The sequence below is a fragment of the Epinephelus moara genome, chromosome 19 (assembly GCF_006386435.1).
Source record: "Epinephelus moara isolate mb chromosome 19, YSFRI_EMoa_1.0, whole genome shotgun sequence".
NCBI lineage: Eukaryota > Metazoa > Chordata > Actinopteri > Perciformes > Serranidae > Epinephelus > Epinephelus moara.
In genome coordinates this window covers 30,568,501-30,595,888 of record NC_065524.1, presented here as the reverse complement: position 1 = coordinate 30,595,888, position 27,388 = coordinate 30,568,501, and the positions used below count along the sequence as shown (strand labels likewise).

At 40.6% G+C, this 27,388-nt stretch overlaps 1 protein-coding gene across 5 annotated transcripts in view; it reads right to left on the bottom strand.

Annotated features, from left to right (window-relative positions):
• The window catches only part of LOC126407279 (inactive ubiquitin carboxyl-terminal hydrolase 54-like), a 67,041-nt gene that overhangs the window by 24,968 nt on the left and 14,685 nt on the right, over window positions 1-27,388 (bottom strand). For 2 of the 5 annotated variants that reach the window (XM_050072091.1, XM_050072096.1), the window contains exons 1-5: window positions 25,316-25,431; window positions 12,454-13,418; window positions 2,167-2,259; window positions 1,948-2,082; window positions 1,691-1,804 (exon numbers count right to left, since the gene is read on the bottom strand). In XM_050072091.1, coding sequence (XP_049928048.1) covers window positions 1,691-1,804; window positions 1,948-2,082; window positions 2,167-2,259; window positions 12,454-12,660 — 549 coding nt within the window. In that variant the 5' untranslated portion in view covers window positions 12,661-13,418; window positions 25,316-25,431. The other 3 variants (XM_050072095.1, XM_050072094.1, XM_050072092.1) reach the window with 3 other exon arrangements.

Here is a 27,388-nt window from a genome sequence, read left to right as displayed (position 1 = left end):
AGATAAACGTCAGAGTATATTTTTACACAGAAAGTGGGATCTTTAAATGTCAAGGATGAGCAAGAGGAATGACTACAGCATGCAAAACCAGTTTCACTGTTCATACGGTGTCATGAGTGTTGTATTTATTTTATTTTACCTTTATTAAAGTCCCTTTCTCAAGAAAGGTATCTGCCGTGCAAAATAACACCATATTAAATACAACACACTCCACATGATACACTAAAATTCTTACTAAAGCAGAGGAACCGCTATTTAACTCGGTGGCCCCTCAAGAAAAACAGCCTCGTACTACTATCACCACATTCTTCATGATGCCCTTGAATTCATCAATGGATATAAAAGTTTCTAATTTTAGATCTTTTTGCAGATTATTCCACGCAAAAGCTGCATAACAGGAAAATGAAGTTTTCCCCACATCATTCAAAGCCCAGGGTACATTAAAAAGCAACTACTTGGAGGAGTGTGGCTGGTCACTGCCAGAGCTGAGACAGAGAAGGATACAAAGGCAGGCTGGAAGTTTATTTAGTTTTGCTTTGTAGGTATGCTTTTTTCCTGCGACTGGTCAGTGATGTTGAACCAACCAAATCATGAAGAATGCTGTGGTGAGTAAGGGTCTTTGCATTTGTAATGACATGTAGAAAAGCACGATTAACTAAATCAAGACTCCGTAAAATGGAGGAGGCTGCATGCATATACTATTTAGCACCGTAATCAATCACAGACGGCAAAGTAGCCTCCACAAGTTTTTCTTGGCATATTTTTTTCATTTAAGGCAGACTTGAAAAACTATGAGCCTGTCCTGTTATCTACATGTATAGTTTAAAACATAACACGTGGGAATTGTTTTTGAACGTGTTTTTGTCATTTGTTCCAGAAGAAAAAGAACTTAGCTGGCGTACTGTGACTCTCCTGGTTTTACAACACTTTTCACTCTCAGGGTGCTTTCACACCTGCTCTGTTTGGTTCTGTTCAATGAAGCTCAAGTTTGTTTCCCCCCCTAGTGCGGTTCGTTTGGGCAGATGTGAACACAGCAATCACACTCAGGTGTGCACCAAAACAACTGGACCGAGACCTTCTTGAAGAGGTGGTCTCGGTCCGGTTGCAAACGAACTCTGGTGCAGTTCGTTTGTGGTGAGAACGTGTTCCGACCTGGATCTGAACCAACTGCAGTCACATGACACATTGTTTGGGTTAAACATGAGCGTGTTACAGTCCTGGAGGATTATTAATGTGCACCTCCTCCTGTACTGCCTTAATATGCACATTCAGCACATCCAATGCATCAAAACATTGTTTTCTAGTTGGAGCCGCGCCTCGTTTTCAAACTGTATGGTTTGACTAAAATGAACAATGACAGCAATATAGTCCACGATGAGCAGCGCTAAAATCAACCTGCGTAGTTGTCCCTCCATTGTGACATTAGAAAGTGTCACATTTATCTTGCTAGTGTACTCTTCTTCAACGTTTGCTTTACTTCCTGGATTTTTCCCACATGGAAATTCTGACCAATCAAGAGCAGCTTTCTCTCACATGGCATTTGATCTGGTCCTCTTGTAAATGCTGCCGTGAGAACACGAACCAACTCTAGGCAATTATGCAACTTTGTAACAAAAATTAACCCCTGATTCAGACCAAAGCAAGACAACTCTAGGTCTGAAAGCACCCTCAGACTAAATCTAAGTCTCACCTGTTCGAAGAGCGTCATGGCGAACTTCTGGTGCGGGATGCAGTGTCTAGCTGTGCAGATGTCTTCTTTGGTCTCGTCTGCGATGTGGAAGTGAATCCTCATCAGGATGTTTTCCTGCAGAAACACACAGAACAGAAACAATCATCAATTGTTCATGTGGTTATGACACAAACAGTAAACATGTCCTCTAAATAAGTCATGTTACTGAATGTTTTCATAGTGATGAGCGAGGAAAAACTGTGTGTGTACTGTCTTACAAAGCACTCTGCAGCATCATCCATGATGCCGAGCTGAAACCTCTGCTCGTCCTGGAAGGTTTTGGCGAGCGCGCTGCGAAGAGCATCGGACGGTAAAACTCTCTCACTGCTGTACTGAAACTGGGCGAAGATACTCTAAAGATGAAGACAGGCAGTCAGTGTTAGGAACAGGAGGCTGGCCCAGGATCAGCTTTAAGCATCAGTCAGATTGATTCTTACCTTCAGAGCACAGAAAATGCACGAGTCCTCCATACACTTATGAGTCGTCAGCTGACGAAAACTACGTCTGAAGATATCAAGGTGCCACAGAACCTGAGAGGACAGAGACGGTTAGAATATTAGTCAAGGACACAAAGAAAATAACACACAGTCATGGTGCAGAAGACAAAAATGAGGAAACAAGAGGGGAGGATCAGAAATTCCACTCCAGACGGTGTCAAAATAGATCTTACAACTCTTCCATAAAAACTTAAAACTAAATATTGATTTCCATCCCCGATGTACTGAAGAGAAAAAAAGAGTCATAACTGTCTTCTTTCAGCAGAACACCACCTCTACCTGCCAAGATCTGATCCTAAAATCTCAGCGGACAAAGAGCAGAAAATAAAGACTTTCCCATTTCAAATAAACCTGATACAACCATCCGAAAAATTCTCAAAAAACCCTCTCTGTCCATCTTTTCTGTCCACAACTGAGAATTTAAAGGCACAGGAGCAGTCGACCAAATCAAGAAAACTATCTTGAACACTGGAGTTCAACTCCTTTGAAATCCTCACCTCTGCAGGAGGAAGAGAAAAGACTAAAAGCAGATACTGGATTCTCTCAGATCAGAGTTTAAGACCTTAAAATCCTTAAAAATCTGAATGAACTTCCTGAGAACTGGTGTGTCTCAGTGCTGCAGCGGCTGCTCCGACTCCACTGAAAGGCTCAATGTGACGTGTTTATATCAGAATGGCTTTTGGCCAATCACCTGTCAGCACGGCCGCCACTGACCTGAGACCACAGCCGGCCAATCAGAGAGTTTTTTTACTTTAGTGACCTGAGGACGAGCAGAAGTGTGTGTGCGAGAGAACGAAAGAGACTTTGTCAAATACACCAAGTAAAGCTGTGTGCGGAATACATGAGTGTTTGTGTTAGCGTGTCAAACTGTGTTCATCACCCTCTCCATCTGCTTCAGGAAACCATCTGGACTGCGTGACGAAGATGAGAGTGTGTTTGTGAGAGATGGAGTGTGTTAAACTGAGAGTGATGTTGAGAGAGAACGCGTGCGTGTGTGTGACACGATGACATGATGTTGCATGTGTCAGAGAACGAATGTCACAATGTGTGTGTCTGTCTTCGTGTGTGCGCTGGTGTTTTCATCATTTCATAAAATTTAAGTATTTAATCTAGATTATTTTGGTGTGAGTTGCCGAGTGTTGGAGATACCATCTGTAGAGATGTCTGCCTTCTCTTGAATATAATGTAACTACATGGCACTCGGCTTGTGGTGCTTTAAGTGCCAAAAAATACATTTACAAATGTATACAAAAGTACACTGTACTGCACCTGCCAACCGTATCACCACACAGAAAGAAGTGTACATCTACTTGTGGACAAGAAGCTTGTGCTTGTGACAGCATGAGATGTAAACATTAATGGCATCCTCCTTGGCTGAGTGATAATGCCAGCTAGCTCACTGGTGCTAGTTGAGCTAGCAGTAGATGCATGCTTCCTTCTGTGCAGTGATACGGTTGATGAGTGTAGATCAGTTTAAAGAAAATAGGTCCTATATAAAACTGGTCACAACAAGGTCTGTGGATTATCTTCAGTAACAGGGTCGTGATGATCATTATGATCATTATTCAGGTGTTGCAGCAGCACAAGGGCATAAATAAATACAGATAAACAGAGATAGTAAAAAAGAAATAATGAGAGGTTACTCTACACAACAGGTGTGAATGAGATCTGAGGCACTGCAAACCATCCGTCAGATATGAAACACTCCTATTGCCTGAACACCTGATGTGAACGTACCTAGACTTTAAGAGCTACATGTGTTTGTCTTGAACTCGAGTAAGTAGATTTATTCTTAATCAGTTTGTTCTAAAAGTGAAGTGCAGCAATTCACCAGCATTCTTTTGACTTCACCACAGATTCATAAATATATCATGGAGCTCACATTCAGGTTCTCACAACAACAGACACTACTTTGTAAAGGTAGTTGTGTAAACTGTGAAATGTAAATTCACTTTCTATTGTCCAGTTCAACTGGTTCTGTGTCAGTTTCAGACAGGACTCTATGGACCAGAACTGCAGTTCAGCCTGCCTGAATACACTAAGATCACATGGACACACACACACACACACACACACAGGGATTTTAACCAGCTGTGACGGCGGGTTGTGAAGGCAGCCAGAGGTTTCATAACAGGATCAGAAACCATCAGCAGTTCACACTGCAAAGGAGGAAATTATTATCTAATGTTTTCATGCTAAATGAACATATACTGTTTCATTCAGCGTTTATTTATCTTTATATATATTTATATTCTGTACCTCTCTGCTCATATCAGAATATTTAGACATCTAGCTTCAGCTTACAAGAACAATATATTAAGTCAATCCTCTTGTTCTCAGACCTCTCTGCCATCCAGAGACTTTGAGACTCTGCTCTCCCGCTGAGCGTCAGGAATCCAGACGTGGAGGAATTTTTTCATCTCTGTATTTATGAGGAGGGTTTTAAAAAGAGCCGCGGCGGTCTGGAGGTCAGAGTCAGAGAGGCTGGCATGTGAATGGATGGTTGTAGGTTTGAATCCTTGGACTGAAACTAAACTTGTCACAAAATGTCACAAACTAAAAGAAAGTGTTTGGATTGTAAAGACTAAACCTGCAACAATAAGCTGATTAACTGATAAGTCCATCGGCAGATCTATTTATACAATCAATCCACCATTTTAGTCACCAGACACTTGCTGGTTTTACTTTCTCCAATGTGAGGACTGTAATTTTGGACAGTTAAACAATGGGTATTTTCCAATATTCTGATATTTTATAGACCAAATGATTAATTCATTCATGGAGAAAATAACCAGCAGATTAACCGATAATGAAAATAATTGCTAGTTGCAGCCATAATACAGACTATAATTTCAAACAAATGGTGGGAGTGCCTTCGAGGAAAAACTCCAGCATCAAATCTGAGCCAGAATGAGTCAGAGAGACAATTAAAAAAAACCTAAAAATAAATAAATAATTCAAGTTACACCTTAATAATTCAAACATAATCCTGGTGGTGAACTCACAAACACACAGTTTAAATAATAAAAAGGGGTTAAGCAACTATCTGATTTTTAAAATGGGTCATGTTTGCAATTTATACAGCCATTTATCAACAAAAAAAAAAAACACCTTTTCTTCTCAAATGGACAGAATGGACAGAAGGTGTGTTGGAATAAAAGCCCTGAGGTGTAAATCTGGTGCATCTTTGGACAGGAGTCCTCAGTGAAGCACACTGTGGTGTCAGCACTTTGGGTGTGTTTGTTTTCTCCTTCCTGTCCCCCCCACCAGGGCCAATATGTTGCTTTGTTCCTGCAGGACGAAGCAGCAGCAGCGTTCAGCAGGTCAGTCAGGTAACAAACCCTGAGCACAGATTAGTAACAACCCTGCTGGCTTTACATGTTTTACACCACATTCTATAAATCATTCAGCAGTTTTTAGATCGACCTTATTAATCAGTGTGTCTGTAAAATGTCAGAGAACAGGGGTGATTCCTGTTGTAGTTTCCCACAGTCCTCTGTGACGTATTTTTCTGTCACACCAACAGTCAGATATTCAGTTTGCTTCAATGTAAGACGAGATGCGTCAAATGATCACATCTGAGATCAACGAATCACTGCAGCTCTTGTTTCAGCTCTTTTTTTATTAACATTAACCTGCAGAGACCTGAAACCTGCAGCAGAGAGACAATCCATCACAGTTAGTGTTGAGTCTATTTTATCTTTTCTGTTAAGCATACGTTGACTCCTGCTGATGATGCAGACATTTGACACCAGAACAGGAACCTTTATAATGTCACAACCTTGTAAGACTTGTGACTCAAACACATCTGGTGCAACAGGGGTGAGACAGCGGGGAGATGTTTTGTCAGAGCTGTGAGGGGGTGGGAGTGTCAGTCGAGGAGGTAAACCACAGAGGAGCGGAGGAGGTTGCACCGTGGATTTGAAGGCATTTTTTGAATATCTAAAGGAGGTGTGTTCAAGTAACATTGCTCCTTAACACACTGTGTCAAGATAAAATATGGTTACTCAACACTGACTGATGGATTTTAAGTTATTATTCTGTTGTATAGTTTGAAGAATAGATTTACTACAGCAACCTGTTGCCTTTTTATTCAAGCTTGTTAAGGGCATTATTGAGCAATTGACACTGAAACGGGAACCTGTTCTTATTTAAAAGGAGCAGTGGGTTGGAGTCATGGGATAAGTGGCATCCAGCAGTGACGACAGCAGACTACAACCAGCTCAAAGTTCTCCCATGTGCCAAACGTGAACCTTTTCCTTCAGTGTTCACTGTTCAGGAGGTTTTTACTGGGAGCAGAATTATCCACAGAGGTGTCTTCCTCTCCAAACAGTTTCACCTTAGAAATCAGTGTTTCTCTAGTTAAGATCCAGACATTCATGAGATTTTTACTGGGAGCCCAATTATCCGCAGAGGTCCCATCTCTCCACATCAAACGGACCCAGTGATTTAAACCAGTAAAAATACTGAATAAAGCCATTTCACACTAAAAATCTGTGTTTTTCTGATGCTGCTCATCTGGCGGGGCTGCTAACTGCGATGGCCGATGAGAAAACTCAAATGGCCCTATCTAGAGCCAGTGTTTAGTTTGTCTTTTCTGGGCTACTGTAGAAACATAGCAGTGCAACATGGCAATCCCCGCAGAAGAGGACCCGCTCCCTATGTAGATACAATCGGCTCGTTCTAAGGTAAAAGAAAAATACTTATTATATTGTATTCCACTTCTGCCAATCTAATCCCCTAAATCCTACACACTGGACCTTTAAAATTGCACACATTTTAATTCTAAGCTTCCGGGTTAACCCTCCACACACAAAACAAACCCTTCATAAAAAATAACATGTAATTATAAAGAGGATTTTCAACAACCTAAAGGCATGAAATTTACACATATAGAGGAGTCCTCCCAGCCATCTGACTGTCCTCATTTACGCTTTAACCGCAGGGTGCATATTATCAATATATTAAAAGTTGGTTTTCATACCAATAAAGTCAAACCTACGGCTGGCTTAACAAAAGGAAATCAGTCTAAAAACTGATGGAGGATTCTGACAGATTGGATTTCAAAGTGTTGATGATTAAAGCATTAAAACCTGCTGGTACAATCCTGATGAGGGTTGACGTAAAAAGGTGATGTGCCTAGTTGACCTGTGTTAGATATGATGAATATCAAATGATGTCCCAGTTCTATTAAACTAATGAGTCATTAACTCAAGTGTCTGATTAAATAAAGTCAAACAAAATGAATCAGAGTCAGATGTTTGTCTGCTGATGTTGACAGATGGATGTTTTTCTTGGAAAGCTGGGTGTCGTGAGCATTGGGGAGGATGAGGAGGATGACGGTGTGTGAACAGCTGAACTGAAGGCCTCAGCTGCTTGTTACCACGATGTTCTTCCTCTTCACTTTGTCTGAGACACATGTCGGAGTTGCTGAGCCTCCTGACGAGTCCTCCGGTGCGCCGCCACGCCACGCCGCCTCCACTTCCCTCAGCTCAGCTGCCTGCAGCCTCACAATCCTTTTGATCACTTTAGTTTGACGTTAGGCAACAGTGACGAGTCCACACGGACGGACAGAGAGCTAAAGGGCTGCTGGAGGGGCCGCAGGGGGTCAGGCTGGTGCAGTTGGCCGGTGAAGAGGAGTCATGAGGAAGTGCGAGTGTTCACAGTACGCTGGGCTCAGGGAGGGGTTCAGATCCTGCAGGGCAGCAGACTGATACCTGAGGCCGACAGCTACTTCACACATTAGCTATATGTGTCATACTGAGATGTGTCTGTATTGTTAATCCATGCAAAATCCTTTAAAAGCTGGGTGTAGACTGGTATTTTGAAGGGTGCAAGTCATATTTTCCACCTCTCCTACATTCCTGGAGTGTTCCTGTGATGTTTTGAGCATATTTTACTGCAGTATTAAGTTTTTAGATATAAGTCAAACGTGCACAAAAGGAAATGTTCTGTATTTTAACAAAAAGTTGAGGAGCTGCAACAATCAGTTCATCAACAGATTATTAATCAGCAACTGCTTTTAGTCAATCAATTGATCATTTTAGGCATTTTCAAAGCAAAAATAACAAACTTGAGGACTTTTTTCTGTTTTATAAGATGGTAAACTGAATCTCTTTGGGTTTCAGACAGATGGTTGGAAAAACAAGACATCTGAAGACATCAAGTTAGACTTGATTGCTCAGTTATACAAAAAAATAATTGGTTGATGCAGCCCAGAGGATATTTAACAATTATTTTATTTTACAAACTGCAGGTTTTGCAAGAGTTTTCCTGAAAATGTACTCAACTCCTTCACCATATTTATGACTTTAAGTGTCTTTAAACAACTATAGAGTGATTTTATTTGTATTTTTTAGACTTTAGAGGTTAAGTTTGATTTATTTTTGATGCATAAATATGTTAAGGAGAAGGTTACCAGGCAGGAGTAGCTGCAACACTACAGTGTACTGCTGTACAATCTTATTTGTTTGTAGCAATAGCCATTCAGTGTATTTAAATCACTTGATGTAGGTTTTAATTTCTAGTGGAGTTCTCACACACAAGAGGTACTGACAGGAAATGATGCAGTATGTATTCCAGCATCATTGTTTTCTTTTCACTCTCCTACAGCCATATCAGAGCTTGATTAAGTTATTTTTAATGCTAAAACAACACTTCCTGCCGCTGCTTCATATTATAACACTTTCACAATAAAAGCCTCCCTGCATTTCAGTTTAACAGTCACAGGAAACAAGGTATGTTCTTTACAAAATGCTGCCAGACTCATGGTGGACAAAATAAGATTAAATTCGATGCAGCAGAACCATACACATCATCCACACTTCTTCCTCGTCAAAACCTGGCACCAGCATTACCCACAATGCAACTCAACCACAGACAATTCAGTTGGACATTTAAGTGTGTCACTCTCTTGGCAGCTAATGTAGCCTGGAGCATCAAGCCTGCAGCAGGGATGAGCAGCAGCCTACAGAGGTCTCACTTCTTTCTAACCACACATCTCCACCTCTCCAACTTGTAGTCTTAAACTGACGCCGATTCAAGTGACATCCCTTAAAGACTTATTTCAGACTTCACACAGCTCCCTCTGGAGACACTAAAGGCTTTATACTACTTTTAAAACAAGCAGTAGAATCCCGAACACCTGGAGACACGCTGAGGTGGAAAATCGGTCGGGTGCAACTTTATAGAAATACAACGTTAAACACAGTCAGGGTTTTTTCTGATGACAGAAGACACCGTGATGTGTGTGTGTGCAGTGACCTCTGACCTCTGGCTGTGTGTAATGTTGCTGCTGACCTCACACCAAGCATCAGTTAAACGATGTAATGAGTGTTTTCTCTTCATCCCCGTCTGTCATTTCAGCAGCAGCCCCACCCTGCAGGGTTAATGAGTCAGCCTCCGTTTAAACCAACACCACCAATAATTAGTGCTCTCGCACACACTCCATTCCTCACACTGTCGTAGACGTTATTGTTGAGGCAGACAATGCACCACCTCATCCTCAAAAAGCTGATGAGTCATAAATGAGTGTAATGTGCAGCCTGGGAGGTGTTTGAGGCTCCTGGAGCTGCAGAGGCTCATTACAGGCTCACATAAGTATGGAGGAGGTTATCAAACTGGTTGTTAAGTGGATGGTGGAGTCATCTGTCTGACTGCTGTTTATCAACCATAGTATTGACTGTCTGACTGACTGGCTCAAAGGCACTGTGGTGGAACTGAGCCTTCTGTCAGCGTCTGGATGCATTCAGCCTCAGTGCTGCTGAGTATTACAAACATCCTGATGCACATAACGGCCCTTTTTACACACAGCATGTTTCTTTTAATGCACAGCTCATCAGGAGTATGCAGCCATGTTAGCAGCTCTGTGAGGCTGAACATGAACATCTGAACCACATTTCATGACAGTTCATCCATTAGTTGTTGAAATATTTCACAAACATGAACCTCATGGTGGCACTAAAGGAAAAATGAACTGAAATTAGGGGTGAAACAGCACCAGAATACTGCACCAGGTCAGGTTATCTGTGGGTGCTCAGTGGGTGACCCCCCAAAAAAGGTGATTCACAGGTGATATTTTGTCTTAATCTTAGTTCCCGGTTCGGTTCTGGATGACAAAAAAAAAATGTGTGGGTTGGACTACGGGTGTTGGATGATAAATATATTAACATAAAATAGGAATGAAATTAATTTAGTGTATTAACATTTTAATGCTCTGACTGCTGACATTGTAGCTCAGCTGTTTTCAGCACCAGCGGGAATATATGAGAGCCGTTTCAATCAGGTCCGTTACTAACAGGCACGTTAACTGTGGAGATGTGCTACTCAATATTATGAGAATAAGCAAAAATATATTAATTCAATTCAAATGGTATTTCCTCAATTACCTTCGTTTTAAAATATATTAAATTAGTATCACATGTACGAAATGCCCCGAAACGATCACTATGTGCTGCCTAACTAAATTATTTGAACAGTTCATAGTTATTACAGGATTTGCGGTTTAGGGTCAGGCCACAGAACTTGTGTCGAAGGCTGAGGTAGGGTTGTGGAAGTAAATGGTCATATGTATGCAGAGGTTGCGCTAGACTTTTTCGTCGCCGGTCATTTTGACCGACAGGATTGTAAAAATCCGGTCATAATCTATTTTTACCAGTCATTTTAATTTTTGTTTTTAAATGATAATAAAGATATTCAAAGACATTTAGCTTTCATTCGTTCGTTTTTAATAAATCCAACAAGCAAGTTATAAAGTGTGCATTAATAAAGACATGAATGAAAAGATGAACAGACATCCACACACCGCAGTGCTTCAGTTCAGCGTCTGGTCTACACGCGAGCCGCGAGCGCTTCTGTCAAGGTGGATAGAGCAGCTCGTACCAAACAGGAAGTCGGACACAGAAAAGACGAGAGAATCCGGCCAATTTTCAAAATAAAATAACAACAGCATGCACTGAGGAATGTGAGGGAATACCATGTTTTTAATTTAAAATAGCACAACAGTGCATAACCGAACAATACCCTAATCACTTCATTACAATTTTAATTTTGTGTCACCGAGCCTACAGACTACATAAATAAAATGGTCAGAACAATATGCCCTATTCATTCAGTGCTTATCCAACATGCTCAATACTTCAGCATGCAATGACAAATTGTCATTAACTTACTACGTTATAAAAAACGATTAAAATATGGCCTTACCCATGTTTAAAATGACCCGTTGAAGTGAAAAAACAAGTACTGACGGGAACAGACGAGTGGAGTCGATGTTTAACCGGCACAGAGAGCGCAGGAGAAATGCGCTGCCTGTGTGGACAGTCTTCTGCGGCACTAACGCATCTGGTGTGTCTAAGCCGTTATGTTAACAACGCTACATGAAGCAGATGAATGACTTTTTCTCTGCAGTGTGAAAACGGCAGCCACTCAAACCAATGACTGTGCACTCCGCCGCCAAATGGGCAGGGGTGGTAATTGCAACCGGTCAAATAACTGACGGCCTTCAGATTTTCCGGGCATTGTTGTAAAAAACCGGTCAATGACCGAGAATATCCGGTTAACGCGACCCCTGTATGTATGAGTGGAGTAAACTGAAAACTTGCCCATAAATGCAACAGGTCACAACAGGCTATAACTGTGAAAAGCATCTCTTGTGCTCCAAAATTGAAAATGCTAAGTATGAGGTCATTTTTCCTCATCCCAGTGATCAGCACATCTGGGTAGTGCAAGACGAACAAATGTGCGTTAGCATGTTTGATGTGTTCCATTCACAGACCACACATTGGACTGGAATTCTGCTGATTATTTCATCTCTAAACTAAATATCTTTGGGTTTTGGACAGTTGGTTGGACAGAAGATGACACCAGAAGAAGTCAGCTGAAGGCTCAGGGGAAACTGTGACATTATAGACCATAAGATTTATCAATTAACCTGGAAGATATCAGCAGATTAATCAATACTAAAAATTCTTTTTAGCTGCAGCTGTAATTTATTCAATCAAATGCCTCCTCTTCCTGTCCTGACAGGAAATTCAGAGGACCATGAAGGTAAGTTAGAAGGAGCACTCTACAACAGTTACACTGAACTTCCTGTCAGTGGTCCATATATGTGCACACTCAATGCAGGTCTCACAACAGGGGTCAAAGGTCAGAGAGAAAGGCGGTGTATGTATGTGAGTGAAAGAGGGAAGTCAAGAGAGTAGGAAATGTCAGAACATGTGTGCGTACCTGCAGGGCGCTGTTCAGGAAGCAGCTGTTCTGTCCTGGTTCGTTGCTCAGCCCTTTACTGGGAGCGATGGACGTCATGGTGCGAGGTGCCAACATCCCCTGCATCCCGCCACTACCAACAACACCACCAACACCAGCGCTGCCGCCAGCGCCGCTTCCAACTCCTCCACCACCACCTGACGCAAAGTAGTTCCTCTTCCACGACATTTTCCCCGCTTTCTCTTCTTCTCCCTCCCCTTGTGTGTCTCTCGTCCTCGCTCCCTGCAGGAGTCAACTGCCTGTCGCCCGTTCTCGTATCGAAGGAGACAGAGCCATGTCCTCCAGCTGAGGGGAGGATGAAAGTCAAAATAGGATGAAGACTCCCAGCAGCAAGGTGGACAAGAGCAAGAAGAGGAAAAATAAACTGTGAAAAAGTCTGAGCAGGAAAAATAACTCTGCTCCAAAAAAAATTAAGTTTCAGAACACAAAGACCTCGAGTAACAGCTTTACTTCAGTGGCTTAGTGTTCTTTAACTTGAACTTATTTCTAGCTTTTGCATACTTAAATTCAAAGGAAAATCCAAGGACATCCAGGAGTTTTGTATCTCAAGTTTACGCCCCAGAAATCCCACAAATTTTGTTCCTTGTTGTAAGGTCAGAAGATTATAAATGTGCTGTATCCTCTGTGTGGATTTTTACATTCCAGTTCCACAGGTTCTGTATTCAAGGATCCTGTTTTTCAAGGACTTCCAAAGATCCTCTGCTTTATATTCCAAGACTTCCAGGGACTTATTCCTCAGTGTGATGCAGGTGCGACAACCTTTGCCTTCCTTTCACACACCAACACGTGCAGTTAAGCTGTGGCTGCAACTCATCCTCCTCTTCATCATCATCATCATCATCACTGCAGCCAGGACCAACAGCAGAGGTCCAACACAGACTAGCCAGCAGGGGTCACAAGTCAGAGGTCAGAGGCTCAGGATGGATCTGCAGAAGAAGAAGGAGAAAGAGTTTGAGCGGTTTCTTCTCTGTTAGACTGTGTCTTCACAACACAGGGATTGTTTCTACTGTTGTGCTGATGCAGTATATTTCAGATAAAAATTAGATCAGAGATATTTTACGACCTTTTTAATACCGCACAGAAGAAATTAAAAACCTTTTTCACCACCACAAGAGTCAGCGAATGACAGGAAATGAACAAAAGGGATAAATACAATTATTTATTAAGAACGCGTACACATCACATTGTTGCCAGTACTTTCTAGCTGTGTATAACAATTCCTGGTAACATAATGAATCATTAAAATGACCTGAAGCCACGGATCGATAAATTGACGGGCCTACTGGGCACAGGCCCAGATTAATATTTATTGTAAAGTCACAGAGCTTCATTAAAAGGACGCAAAACGACCTCAGAGAGACTCAGAATAATCAATATGTTCATTAAGTGCCTATTAATATGGACACTTGCTCATTATGACTTAATAAGATACACCTAACCTACAGTTACTGAGGAAAGAATACAATTAAATTACAGTTACTAATCAAAATGTTGGTGATTACAAAGGGGTTACATCTGAATAAATTATTTTCTGTCAAAGCTTTATATGTAGAATAAAACATTCATTCTGCTGCTTTGTATCTTTTTACAACGTAGGAATATGTCCTTTTGGCACAGTCTATTTCCAGACCTTTTTTTAGTTTATTTGCCCAGTTTAAGACATTCATTTAAAAAGTAATCAAATGTAGAGTTTTAATTACTTTTATTGGGTAATTAAAAGTTACATTAGTTATTACATTTTTAATCATCTGTAACCAAATACATCTCAGAAATAACGCAAGAAAAAATATTAAATAACTTTATTAATGAAAATCTAAAAATCCTTTTGTCTTCTGAATTCAATGCTTTAAGAGTTTAAGACCAAAAAGTCTGTGTTAAATGCTGCTGATCCTGACATAAAAAGTAATCAGATGCAGTTGTCTTCTGAGGCCATGATGTAAAGGCTTTGCATCTCTATCTGGGGATAAATTTAGACATTAATATAAAAAACAAAGCTGTTAAATATGCGGCATGCTGAAGGAAGCTGTGAAACTTAAGTGAAGGCAAATGTGAAGAAAGTGTGCTCAGTAAAGCAGACAGAAACCCAAAATTGCTCTGCAAAAAGCAGGACCTGTAATAACTGGATTTAAGGCCTTTAAATCTCTTCTAAGACTTTATAAAGAGATAATTTAAGGCTTTTCCAGACGGAGGAAATCTTCCTCCTCCTCCTCCTCCTCTTCACACTGCAGTCACAATAACAGACGAAGCATTTACAGCCTTTTCTGTGTCTCTCCACTCATTCTGTCAATACTTCTCTCTGTCTCTCTGTCTCTGTGGTTTTATTGTCCTGACTGTCTGCTCGTGCTGCCAAAGCCCTCGCGGCTATTTCTGACAATTAATACAAAACACACACACATTCAATGAATGTTAAAACACAGACAGACTTTAAAGTGACAAAAATGCAAACATATAAAGTAAAGTCTGTCAGAGCTCAAGAGGAATAATCTCTTTGATGAGATAAAACGTGATCTATCTCGAGGGGAATTGTTGCGCAGCAGTAGGAATAAAAAGTGGAGACGAGTGCAACTATAAAGAGTGCAAATAAACAAAATATGAACAAAAGCAAAAGTTCAAAATAAAATATAAAAAGAAGAAAAACTTAACTGAGTACATGCAGGATTAAAAAGGCACTTCAGCTACTGTATGTGCTTCTGAACATGTATGTGTGAGATCAGGGATGTGTCACTCTAGGGAGCACTTGTTTACTACAAGAGGATCAGCTGACAGGACACACGCACACACACACACACACACACACACACACACACACACACACACACACACACACACACACACACACACACACACACACACAGAGTATTAAGCTGAAGTTTATCTTTATGACTCAGAGGATCCAGGCAGTAAAAGTCGACTGACAGCAGAGCGGCAACACTCGGGCTGAAGTCTTGAATAATAAACAACCACTCATCAGATTTACATTTCAAACGTTTCAAACATCAGAATAACTCAGCATGCAAAATGATTAATGAGAAACATATGCATGAGCACACATTGAAAAAGATTCGAGACAAAGCTACGGTAAACCTTTGACCTTTTCTCGAGCTGTCAGCTTTAAACACAAAAACAAACTAGTCAGAACTCCCATGATGCTCAGCGAACCGCCACAACAAAGAGTCAAACGGCTTCTTCACGAAAACTGGGTTTAAAGCTTTCTCAAAGTAAATAAATAAGATCATGAATGAATCAACACAGAGATGGGAAGTGTGTGTGTGTGTGTGTTGTTGTCTGTGTGTGAGAGAGGTAAACTGCCGGTCAGAGCAGAGGGAGGTGAGGAAGGATTAGCCTGATCAGACTCTGTCTGTCTGCACAGGATTAGACTGTCTGTGTGTGTGTGTGTGTCTATCCGTCTCTTGCTCCTCCATTAACAACATTAGTCGTGCTAATTGCAGCAGGTCAGCAGTTTAAAGCAGAAGCAGCAGTGTATGTGAGAGTAAACAATTTTAATGTGTTTGGCTTGTTTGTTAATAAACCCTGGGCCGACAACAAACAACAACAGATCAACCGTCTTCAACAGCAAGACACAACAGCCACCAACAGGAAGTGGGCTACTGTCTGAGTCAAGAAGACACATTAACATCAATAGAAAAAGTTGAAAACAAAATTGATCTGCAAATATTTTAATAGTTGATTAAGCTTTCAAATATTTTTTAAACAAAATTTAATGGAAGTGCTGTAAAAGTGCTGTAAATTACAGTCATCATTAAACTATCTTTTTATTTTCATTAGCTCAATAAAATGTCCAAAAAAGTGAAATATGCCTGTTAAAGTTAACTAAAGCACAAGTTGATGTCTTCAAAAACACTTGTTTTTGCAAAGAAATTTGATTAATTGACTAAATGTTGCAGCTCTAAATTATTAACTACTGATTAGTTTTGGCTAGTTATAAAATGGCAAGCAGCCCAAAACTAAGTAGCAACCTCAGAGGGTGAAAAATGAAGCCAATGAGGAAGTGCCAAAAACTGTAGCTCTTTGAATGGCCACTTGAGGTTGGCTCCAGAAGCCAGTCCCCATAAAGGCTCAACTTTACAGCAGAAATAAACATGTTTACAGCCTGGTATAAAAACAGTATTGGTCTCTATAGATAATTTCCAACTGGACGTGGGGTTAATTTTTATATAACTCACCCGTGTGGGCTATTTTGAGTGACAGGTTGTCTGCAAGGCGATAATACAGTCTATGAGTAGCATCTACCCCTCGCTGCTCCACAGCTTTACCCTCTCATCTAAATATGGTCACTTATGGCTCCAAAAAACAATCTATGTCTATGTCCAAAACCCAAAGATAATTAATAAAATATAAACAGGTGGGGGCTGTTGCCGCAGCGGCCCAGGTTCGACTCTAGCCTGTGGCCCTTTGCTGAATGTCATTCCCTCTCTCTCTCCCCCTTTCACACTTAAGCTGCCAAAAAATAGCTTTAAAAAAATAAAAATAAAAATAAAATTTAAACAGGTGAGTTATACAAAATGGTTTATGGGGATTTGCTCTATTTTGTCACCAGCCTCAAATGGCCAGCCGATGTACTGCAGTTTTTTGCACTATTGCAATGGCTTCATTCACAAAGTTAATAACAGGTATTTTCAAATTGGCATCATGATGACAGGTTTGTAAATTGGTCACTAAAAAGATTTTTTTTCAATCACGTTCTTTGCATTAAAAATGGATTTTAAAAAAGAGAGATATTAGCACATTAAACTGTCTCAGATGCAGGTGCATTGGAAAACATCACTTAGGTCTTTGAACAGCAAATCCCGCACAATGCTTTTGCTCAGATTCACAATTAATTAGTAACACTTACATTTCTGTCCTACTGGACCTTCGTCAAGAGTGTTAAACACCATCTTTCACAACAGTGATCTTAAATAGAAACTGCTCCGCCCATTTCACAGGTGGGCACAGGTGTGGGGGAATTTCTCTGAGTATTTCTCAATAACTGATAACAACCTGTGCACCGTATGTCACATACAGTACCACACAAACAAAAGAACAAGGGAACATGAAAAACATAGGAAAAACCTCAAAAACTCAGGCTCCTTACACAATGAAGTCTATTTACAAGATTATTTGCAAAAAAAGCTTCGTAAATCAAAAAAAAAAGTAAAAAAATACAAATTACTCCCAGGCTTGTGGAGAAAAAAGCTTATTGATTGATTGATTGTCATCAGAGCAACACAAGTCCATTTAAACAAATGACAGTGAACACTAAAAAGCATTGCAACTTCGTCTTCTTCAATAAAGTGTTAACAACAAGCCTGGACACATGATTAAAATCACTGCCCAACAAATGGCAAACACAAAACTGAGACTGAAGACAAATGCTTCCACCTCACACACAAGACAAGAGTGATGATTTTGTTCACTGTTGGTGGTGAAAGTATCATTTTTACACGTCCTAGTTATTTATTTATCTATTCTTCATCTCAGAGGGAAAAGGTTTTATGTCTTGGTGAACCTGAGTTTGGGAACCTGGTGTGAAAAGTCTTGAGAGAGGCTAAATGGAGACAAAACGTCTTGATGACATTTATGAGGCATGGAGAAGCTGTTCCCTGCTGTCATCACATCACAGCAGCGAGGAGGAAAAACCTCTTTCTCCTGAATGATTACAGCTTTTTATATCCTACAGAAACACATTAGGGTCCCAAGGTTGAATCAACACCAGTGAAATGTTAATTAAAAAAGGGAAAGAATTGCAAAATTAAGACTAAGTGAGAGGCAGTTAGGGGCTTATGGAGCCAGCAGGATTAGACAAATGGACCTTGATAAAACCCTGGTGACATTCACACCGAATAACTGAGCGTAACGCACACAAACATGACGGCACTGGCGTCTCTGTTTAATGCTAATAAAATTAAAGTCTGTATTAAAAACTTTTCAGGAAATTGGAGAAGGAGCAATTACTTTCTAAGTGAATCGTTTAGTCTATGAAATGTTGGGAAAAAGGGTCAATTTACTGCCACACAGGACAAAGGCAAACAATGAACAGCCAAATTTGAGGAGCTAGAACCAGAAAATATTGATAAAGCACAGTTTCATTCACGGTTGTCAGTCTGGTATGAAAACACTTTTTCAATAGCAACTTGCATTATTAGAAAAAGTGGCCAACTATGCAACCGTTATCACTAAAAATAGCACTGGTTTTGGATGTTTGGAAGTTACTTGAGTAATGTCAAGTATACCACTAATGTGATATTTTATAAACATGAAAAAAAAAACCTGGTCAAAAATATTTATATTTCCCCAAATCGTTCAGCCCTGCCCACAGCACTGATATATAGAAATTTAACTTTTTCCAGAAACACAGTCCCTCCCTGATACTCTGAAAAACATGCAAAGGAAAGGTTTTGTGGGAACTAACTGCCACTCAGGAAAAAGCCCTTCTGAGAAATTCTGATTTCAGTGAACCGCCCCTAAAGACAAACATTTCTCAAGACATTAATATCCGCAATAATCTATTAGTAACTGAAATAAATAACTGACTATTCGGTCTGTGAATCAATATTATACCGACACTGGACCTGGATGACGTCTGTGTACCTGGACAGCACACCAACCAATCAGAGAGTCAGGATTAGTTCAGCTGGTTAGAGGTCACTTCCTCTCCTGGTGAGCACTGAGGCTGATTTGGTGTAAAATTGGTTATATAACAAAATGCCAGTCTGTCGCAGAGGCTTTACAGCCACAACACACACGCACACACATACGCACAAACACACACACACTGTTATAATCACCTCTAATTCGCCAGGCTGGCTCAGTGCCGGCTCCATGCAGCCACTCTGCAGGGCTGATGGGAGAGCTGCCAAGAGACTGGATACTACTGGGAACACTGGGAACACTGGGATGAAGCCAGCAGGGATGGAGACATGGAGAGGCAGAGATAAAGCGTCTGGCAGCAGACAGACAGACAGCACATTGATTTGATTCAGTCTGTCCTGTCAGGTGAGTTCACAGCTGCCAGACTTCAGTCTTTTTCAGAGCCATTTTCACCGAGCTGCTGTTCAGACTTTCACTGCTGCTCGTCAGCGAAATTTACTAAACACACCAACACCAGTGTGGGCATCAGAGCTGCTGCAGTGACTCGACATTCATGACAACAGCTATACACCATTAATAGACCCTCCTCACAGTCAACATTTCACAGCAGGAAAGTCAGATGTTCCCGTTCCAGAATCATTCTGTTATGCATGCGTGCTCACTGCAGCGGCTTACTGGACACTTTTTTTAATAATTGTTTTGGGCGTTTGTAATAAATTTATGAGGCAGCAATGGTAGAGCGATGACAGAAAATGAGAGAAAGACATGCAACAAAGGTCAGTAGCCAAATTCAAGCTGGGGACATTGCGGCTTATGGCCGGCCCACAATGGGAAACAGATTTAAAATAAATAGTTGAAATTTGTGCAGTAGAGGCCGAGAGAGACTGACTTTTTTTGCTTAAAAGGATGATATTTAAACGTCTCACTATGTACAATATATTTTCCTCATCAACAAGACAAACCCACAATCTTTAACGTCCTGAGTGTAGGATTTAGATGGATATATTGGCAAAAATGGAATATAATAATTAGTTTCGTTAGAATGCAATAACCTAAAAACTAAGAACTGTTGTGTTTTCGTTACCTTGAGTTTATATCTACATACTGAGCAAGCCCTCATCCATGGAGTCCACCATGTTGCTTCTACATTAGCCCAGAACAGACAAATCTAACACTGGCTCTAGATAGGGGCATTCGCATTTTCACATCGGCCACCATAGTTCTCCTACACGCTTGGCAAATGGGGAAAACTCATTACAACTCATTACAACCCGAAACGTCGCCACAATACATCACTAAATCCTACACATTCGATCGTTAATGACAAAGAAAAAAAAACAACAACAGGAAAACAAATCAACAAAACAAGCTCAACCTTCGTATTTTCATAACTGATCAACTTAAATATGTTAAATATAATTAAACATACCCATGCATCATATGCAACTCATCGAATACGATCTACCTTTTATCCCTTCCCAACTGAAACTCCAACACTATATTCAGGGTCTTTAGATATCCTGACCTTTTCTCTCTAGTGTGGGTCAAACACCAAAATCACTGGACACTGTATTTCCCATAATGCACTATTAGGGTCTTTCGTCAGACCCTCCCTGCCCTTGTCCTCCAGTCTGTAACAGTCTTCCTGCTATTCGATAATCCTGATGCTATCACTGTAACACCTTTCAGACATGCACCACCTTACGGATTTTATCCAGCTTCTGTCACCTTTACATACATGTCATGGCGTCCGTCTTATAGTGAGCCAACAGGAATTAAACAAGAGTCCCAACTTAAATTAAATTAAGACGTTAGCTGCAAATGAAGTTTTAAAAATCCATCAGTGATGCAGCTTGTAAATGAACAGAGAACACACTTTTTGCTAAAAGTTAGCATAAGAGATTTTTTAAGACCAAAAGTCCACAAAGTGAACACAGGAAAGCAAACAATCTTCACATTTTAGAGGATGGATCTCGGTAATATTTGGTATTCTTGACAGAAAAACGAACAATAAATTGGTTATCGAAACAGTTCGTGATTATTTTCTCGATCTACTACCCACTGCATCAACTAACCATTTCAGCTCTAAATCAATTGTTTGAGAAACTTCTAGCGAACATCTGTTTATTCCACCGTATCAACATCAATATCTCTAAAAATGAAACGTGTGAGGTGGAGACAGAGGGAGGAAACACTCAATAGTGTGAGGTGATGGTGGATAAATCCAGAATGAGAAGGTTGAGAGGAGGATGAGGATGGAGGATGAAGAGGCAGCAACTCTTTAGGAGACATCGAGGTTAAGAATAGATGCTGTCAGGAATTCTCTGCAGCCTGGACATGCATTTAGAGATACAACCTTTTTATTTTTTTGCTTCCTGAGGACGGGACTTAAATTAAATCTGTGCATCTTATTTTTATGAAGCTCTTGAGAGAATCTCTTAAGTAAAATATTTTCTAAGATGCTTTCTGGGCGCAGGAACTGAAGCTCTTCTTGCTGCTGACCTCGTTGGCAGTCAGTCTGGGGGGAAGATTTGGAGCCTAATGACTAAAAAGGAGAGCTCATGAATATACAGCCGTCCTTCAGAGCTGCAACTGCACCAAAATAACTCAGAGAATTTGGGAATGTGGAGCACTTCAATCACTTAATTCCACCCAGTGAAAGGAGGAATTAGCTTCTTGTCGTGTCCCTCCGAGACTCTCAGACAAGTCGACGTCTCGACTCAGTCAAGGGCACTTCAGCTGTGGTGAATAGTGACTGTGACTGCATGTAAAGATACAGTCTGGTCTTTGTACACCAACAGGATAAACTCTACATCACCAAAACTAAAATGAAGAAGAAAAACCTTCTAATGAATCTGATGTTGAAACAGAGACGATTTCAAGTGAGGAAACATCTCAAACATACATAAAGCCACATCATCAACACGCTGTGCTGGTAACCAGCTGCTAAACTGAGTAATATTACTGATTATGGGTCTCGGCACGAACTACTTGAGTCAACAAAGCTGGAAGCTGGCTGGCACAATAAAGATTACTCTAGTGTGACTGTACTTCCAGCTAAAACAGATGCAGCAATTACCTTTAATTATAGCTCTTTAATTTTAATCCTGATTAGTTAAATGTTATTTAACATAGCAACAATTTAAAAAATCATGTTTGAATATGGGTTAAAACTCTAGAAGCTGTGTCTAATGTCTGCAGGACTGAAATTATATTTCTAATATAGTTCAGTTGTTCACACTGTAATTAAATGTACAAGCATACTGAAAACACATCTGCAGCTCATTTAGATGTGGTGCCACAGATGAGACAACTTTTTTAATAATATTAAATGTCAATGGAGCAAAACATGAAATGCAACATTAAAGATTGATTTTAAGTTAATTTCCCAATAAATAGTCGAGCTACAGCTAAGGAAGATTTTCATTATTAGTCATCAGTTTAAGGTCCACAAAGTTTAATTTATTCAGCATCACACTTTGGCCATGTCGTCGAGCTAGTTTCCTGTCTCTGTCAAGTAGCTGTCCATTATTCACTCATTCTACAGCAGGAAACCACACTTCAAAATAAAAGCTCTTTGGCCGAAATTCACTGGTCTTAAAAAAGTTTGTTTTTTTACAAACTTGACCTATTCGCAAGTCACTTGCGGTACATTCAGAATGGACCCACAACCCACCAGTTGGGAACCACCGATCTATGAATCATCAGAAAAGTACCACACTCTCCAACAGTCCACAGTCACATTATCAAATCAAATGTCGACCAATAGTCCAAAACCCAAAATATTCAGTTTATTCTTATGTAAGACTGAGAGGTATACTTTGCCTATTTTCAACTGGCAAACCTTGACCGTAGGGTTGTACGATTTGGAGAAAATCAAATCATGATATTTTTGACCAAATATGTCAATATCCATCGTGCAACAATATTTAAGGGTTGACAATTTGTGCTTCCCAAAATACTTACACAATGAGATTTCTGATAAATAACCATCAGTGATGTGTATATAATGACTAAAAGGGAAAAGGCAGATAACAGAGCAGCTAGAACAGTCTGGTAAGTTCAGAAAATTACATCACTTTACTGTAATGCAGCCTTTAAAACCAAGGAAAGGCAAAATATTATGATCCAAAATCCAATCTCATATTACAATATCAATATGAGACCAATAAATTGCTCAGCCAAACCTGACCCTGTGCCCTCATGAGCTGCCCTGCGATGATGACTGTCTGGACACCAGCAGAGGAGCATCCACCTGCAGCCAAACAGGAGTCAGGAGTGTTTCTATTTTCAGCTCCTTCACTACAATTCAGAGGGAAATTTTGTGCTTTTTACTCCCCTACATTTATCTGATATCAGTAGATGATACTAAGATACTACTACGACAACTTTACATGAAAAAAAGATGATGCAGTACGACCCAATAGTCTGGGTGGGAATCACCAGAGGATCCGTGGTATGATATCATCACGATAGTTAGGTCACAATACAATGTTATTGCCATTTCAAATATGTTGCAATATGCTGAGTATTGTGATAAAATATATTGTGATATATTGTGATTTAATTTTTTTTTCAACTGTAAATCACATCCCCAAAGGAAAACTTTGTCAACATCTGTTCTATCGAATAAGATTAAGTTTTCAGCCATTTTGAATTCAGGACGTTTACTTGTAAGGAAGTACTTTTAGACTAGAGTATTTCTACTTTTACATAAGTAAAGGATCAAAGTACTTCCTCCGCCACTGATGTCCAGATACAGACGCATGTTATTACCAGGCGTAAATGGGCTGAGTCTTCACCACATAGTGGTACTGATGAATAGAGGTGCTCTGATTTTATTTCATTTAATTGAGGCTCCCCCTGTAAAATTCACCAACTTTTTTCTTCCAGTTTGCAAGAGTTAAAAGACTCTCAGTTGTTTCTCATCCATCTCATCCCCTGTTGTGAATGTATTGTTCTAATTTACACTCCCTCACATTCCTCCCAGCTGCAGCAGCTTCCACCAGTTGAGTGAATAACCAGTAAATCATCCAGACTGGGAGGAGCTCCTCCTCCTGTTCTTTCAACACATTATTTTCCCATGAATACTGCTGAATAATGTGCCTTTAATTTAAAGCTCGGGTGGCTGCACTCAAAGAGTAACCAAAACACATTACAAAAACTCTTCCTCTGTTTCTGCAGAACACCATCTTCCTCCTCCACATAAACTTCACCGAGAAGTGATGCATCCCTCTGATTCATTCATTTAAAAAACCAAGAGCATTCCTGCTGCTCCAACCAGCCCTACAGGTTGTTTGACTCTGTTTTTAAAACTGTCTCTCTGCTGTTTATCTCGTTCAGACCCAAATTTATACTGATGATTCATGCTGAAACACTACAACTAACAATTATTAGTAACCAAGTCTGAGTCTAAACCACGGGAGACCTGAGTCTGCACACAGGAATGCCAAAAGCGGATTCCAGAACACTTTGCCCTGTTAAGCAATCTACCACCACACCAAACTCCGTTCACTATTATAACATTTTAAAGTTTATTTACTCACCTGCCAATGTAGACTCGCCGGATAATATAAATCAATTACTTTTAGACACCAACGTGAAGGACTCTTCAAATCGGCTAAACTCAAAACAACCTCACAGCACGTATTCACAAGGAAAATACGTCAATTGTAAAACATCTCCTCCTGCGATTCCCGTAATTTCCTTCCACTACAACAGTGATGCAGAACACCAGGAGCAAACGCCATGAGTTGGGTTTTAATTAAAACAACCTTTCATGCGTGTGGCTGAATTTAATACAAGTACAAAAGGCCAGATGCCCTCCTCACCGTATGAACAGTTGCTGACAAGCGACGGAGCAGTTAAAATGCTGTGTTTTTAGACGGAGTTCGGGGCAGTGCTGGCTCCACGCAGAGAGGCTCCGGGGCTACATTACATCACTTCCAGCAAACTTCACGGAGAACAACGGAGGGCAGAGCAGCATCCCTGCTCCGTTTTAACCGAATATTTCATCTTCCAGTTCAGATAAAAAGCACAAAAACACCGAAATCCGTCTGGATATTTAACAGCACGTTAGCGTGACGCTCACTACCGAGCCGCGGTTGTAACCGGTACCGACAGCGTAGTATTAGCTAACGCCGGTGAATGAGAGTAACGGCTGCTACGTTCACACACACAGACACGCAGGCAGGAAAAAATACGGCAACATGGAGGTTAGAGAGCGGCTCACCTGTGACCTGTAGCCCGGAGGAGAAGGAGGAATCACGCCTGACCTGAGGCCAGTTTGTCCAGAGCTCCGGAGAAGCGGCGGTTATTGTGTTTAAAGCGGCAGCACCGAGGGGGGAGGGGCTACTACCTGCAGCACTGCGCGCGAGCTCGAGCGCGTGCGTCCGCGTCAACATCTGAGCCTGTGTTTTTGTGTGTGTGTCACAAGTATTCAGCAAAAGTACTAATACACTCTGAAAATACTCACATACTGCACTGAAGTGTTGCTTAGTTAAAAATATAATCAGCAAAATGTACTTCAATTATTAAAAGTCTAAAAATGTCTCCTGTGACTGTTTCACTGTTATAAATGATTTCATTTGATCATTCAGACTCATGCATTCATGTAAAAGCAGGAGTTGTAGTTGTTGAGTTTGACCTCATTTGGCAACATTTTTATTATGGATTATCTGCTGATTAATGTGTGGTTTGTAAAAATAGTGAAAATGGTGAGAAACATCGGCACAGTCACCCATAGTAACACCTTCACAGAAGCCCTTTGTATACAGAGATCTCACTAGAGCCGCTACTAAGTCCTGTCTTTATGCCGCCTTTGCATTTTTACACAGAACCAAACGACGGTGGCATCATGCCGCTCCAGTGTGTGATTTTAGACAGCATGCCGGCACTGAAGAATCAAAAGATGCATGACAGGCATGACATGTAACGCGAAAGCATCAGCCTCCACTGTGACATATATCATATTTGTCAGCAGTGCTTTATAAACAATAGCAATAACATGGTGATAATAATCATTTACCCTCTTTATTATATGGCAGATGAGCTCATCCTCTGGTCAGACGGTAAGGAGCTCCTGGACCTCATTGTTCTCCCAATTTGCAGACATTTTCACCCGTTGTTCTTCTTCTTTGAGTTAGCTGCTAACTGCTAGCAGCTACTTTTTAAATCTCATGCCATGGGTTGTACGCATAACACATCATTAAATGTCACACCCATATCACCCATAATCTCATCCTACTGACTGTCCCTGTTTAAACAGACATTGCTTCAACACTGTGACTATCTCTGATGCCAGCTTAAAGTCCCCCCCATTCCGTGACTGTACCTTTTAAACAGAACAGCACGGTGGCATAACAGCGGAAAATAGTTTCAATACCGATCCCGATGCTGTGGCTTTGAGTATCAGCCGATACCCGATACCAATACCATGGTTGACCTAAAAAGCTATATACCTTTACATGTAGAACAGAAAAGACTAGAGGCATCAGGCATTGACGACTACACAGCTCTTTCCTAACATAAAATGAAACAAGATGAAACAGATTAATGCAATGATGAAGTATTTATTTTTAACAAAAATAAAAAATTGTGCAACAGCAGTAGAAATAGTGTTAAATACCTCCACACAGCAGATTCTCTCTTTCGCTCCACATATGACCTAGTTCGCGTCGAAATAGATTGGAAGGGAAAGGAGGTTGGTTGCATTTTTCAATACCTGATCCATCTATTTTGATGATATCAGGGTCGATATCAGATATCAGATCGGTGCATCCCTACGCCTGACCAATAAACACTGATGTAATTCTAACCAGAAGTTTAAGCTAATTGCATTTAGCAGTCCTCACCACTAGATGCCAGTAAATCCCCCTAAATCTTATACAGTGGACCTTTAAATATAGTAGGAAACAAGATCATTTTCGAAATGTCCCAGTGTTCCTTTAACCCCTGTGTTTACTATCTAAGGATATATTTAAGACCTCTTTAACCCTATGGGCCCGAACGACGCATAGTGCGTCCAAATTCACACCTGTTCTTCTCTATTGATTTTCTATGCGACCGTGCATCATAGTGAGAAGCCACGCATATCATGTTAAACAGCGAAATTGTAGCTTTCCGACAAGGCCAAGCACTTGTCGGTAGTCCAATGTTTTCATAGCGAAAAAAATGATAAAGTTACACTAAAATCATGAATAACAGAGCTTTCATACAGCTTTGCACACACATTACTCTTGGATGGATTACTCGCGAATGCAGGCTTGCACAGAAATGCCACGCATATCACATGAAAGCGCAGGAG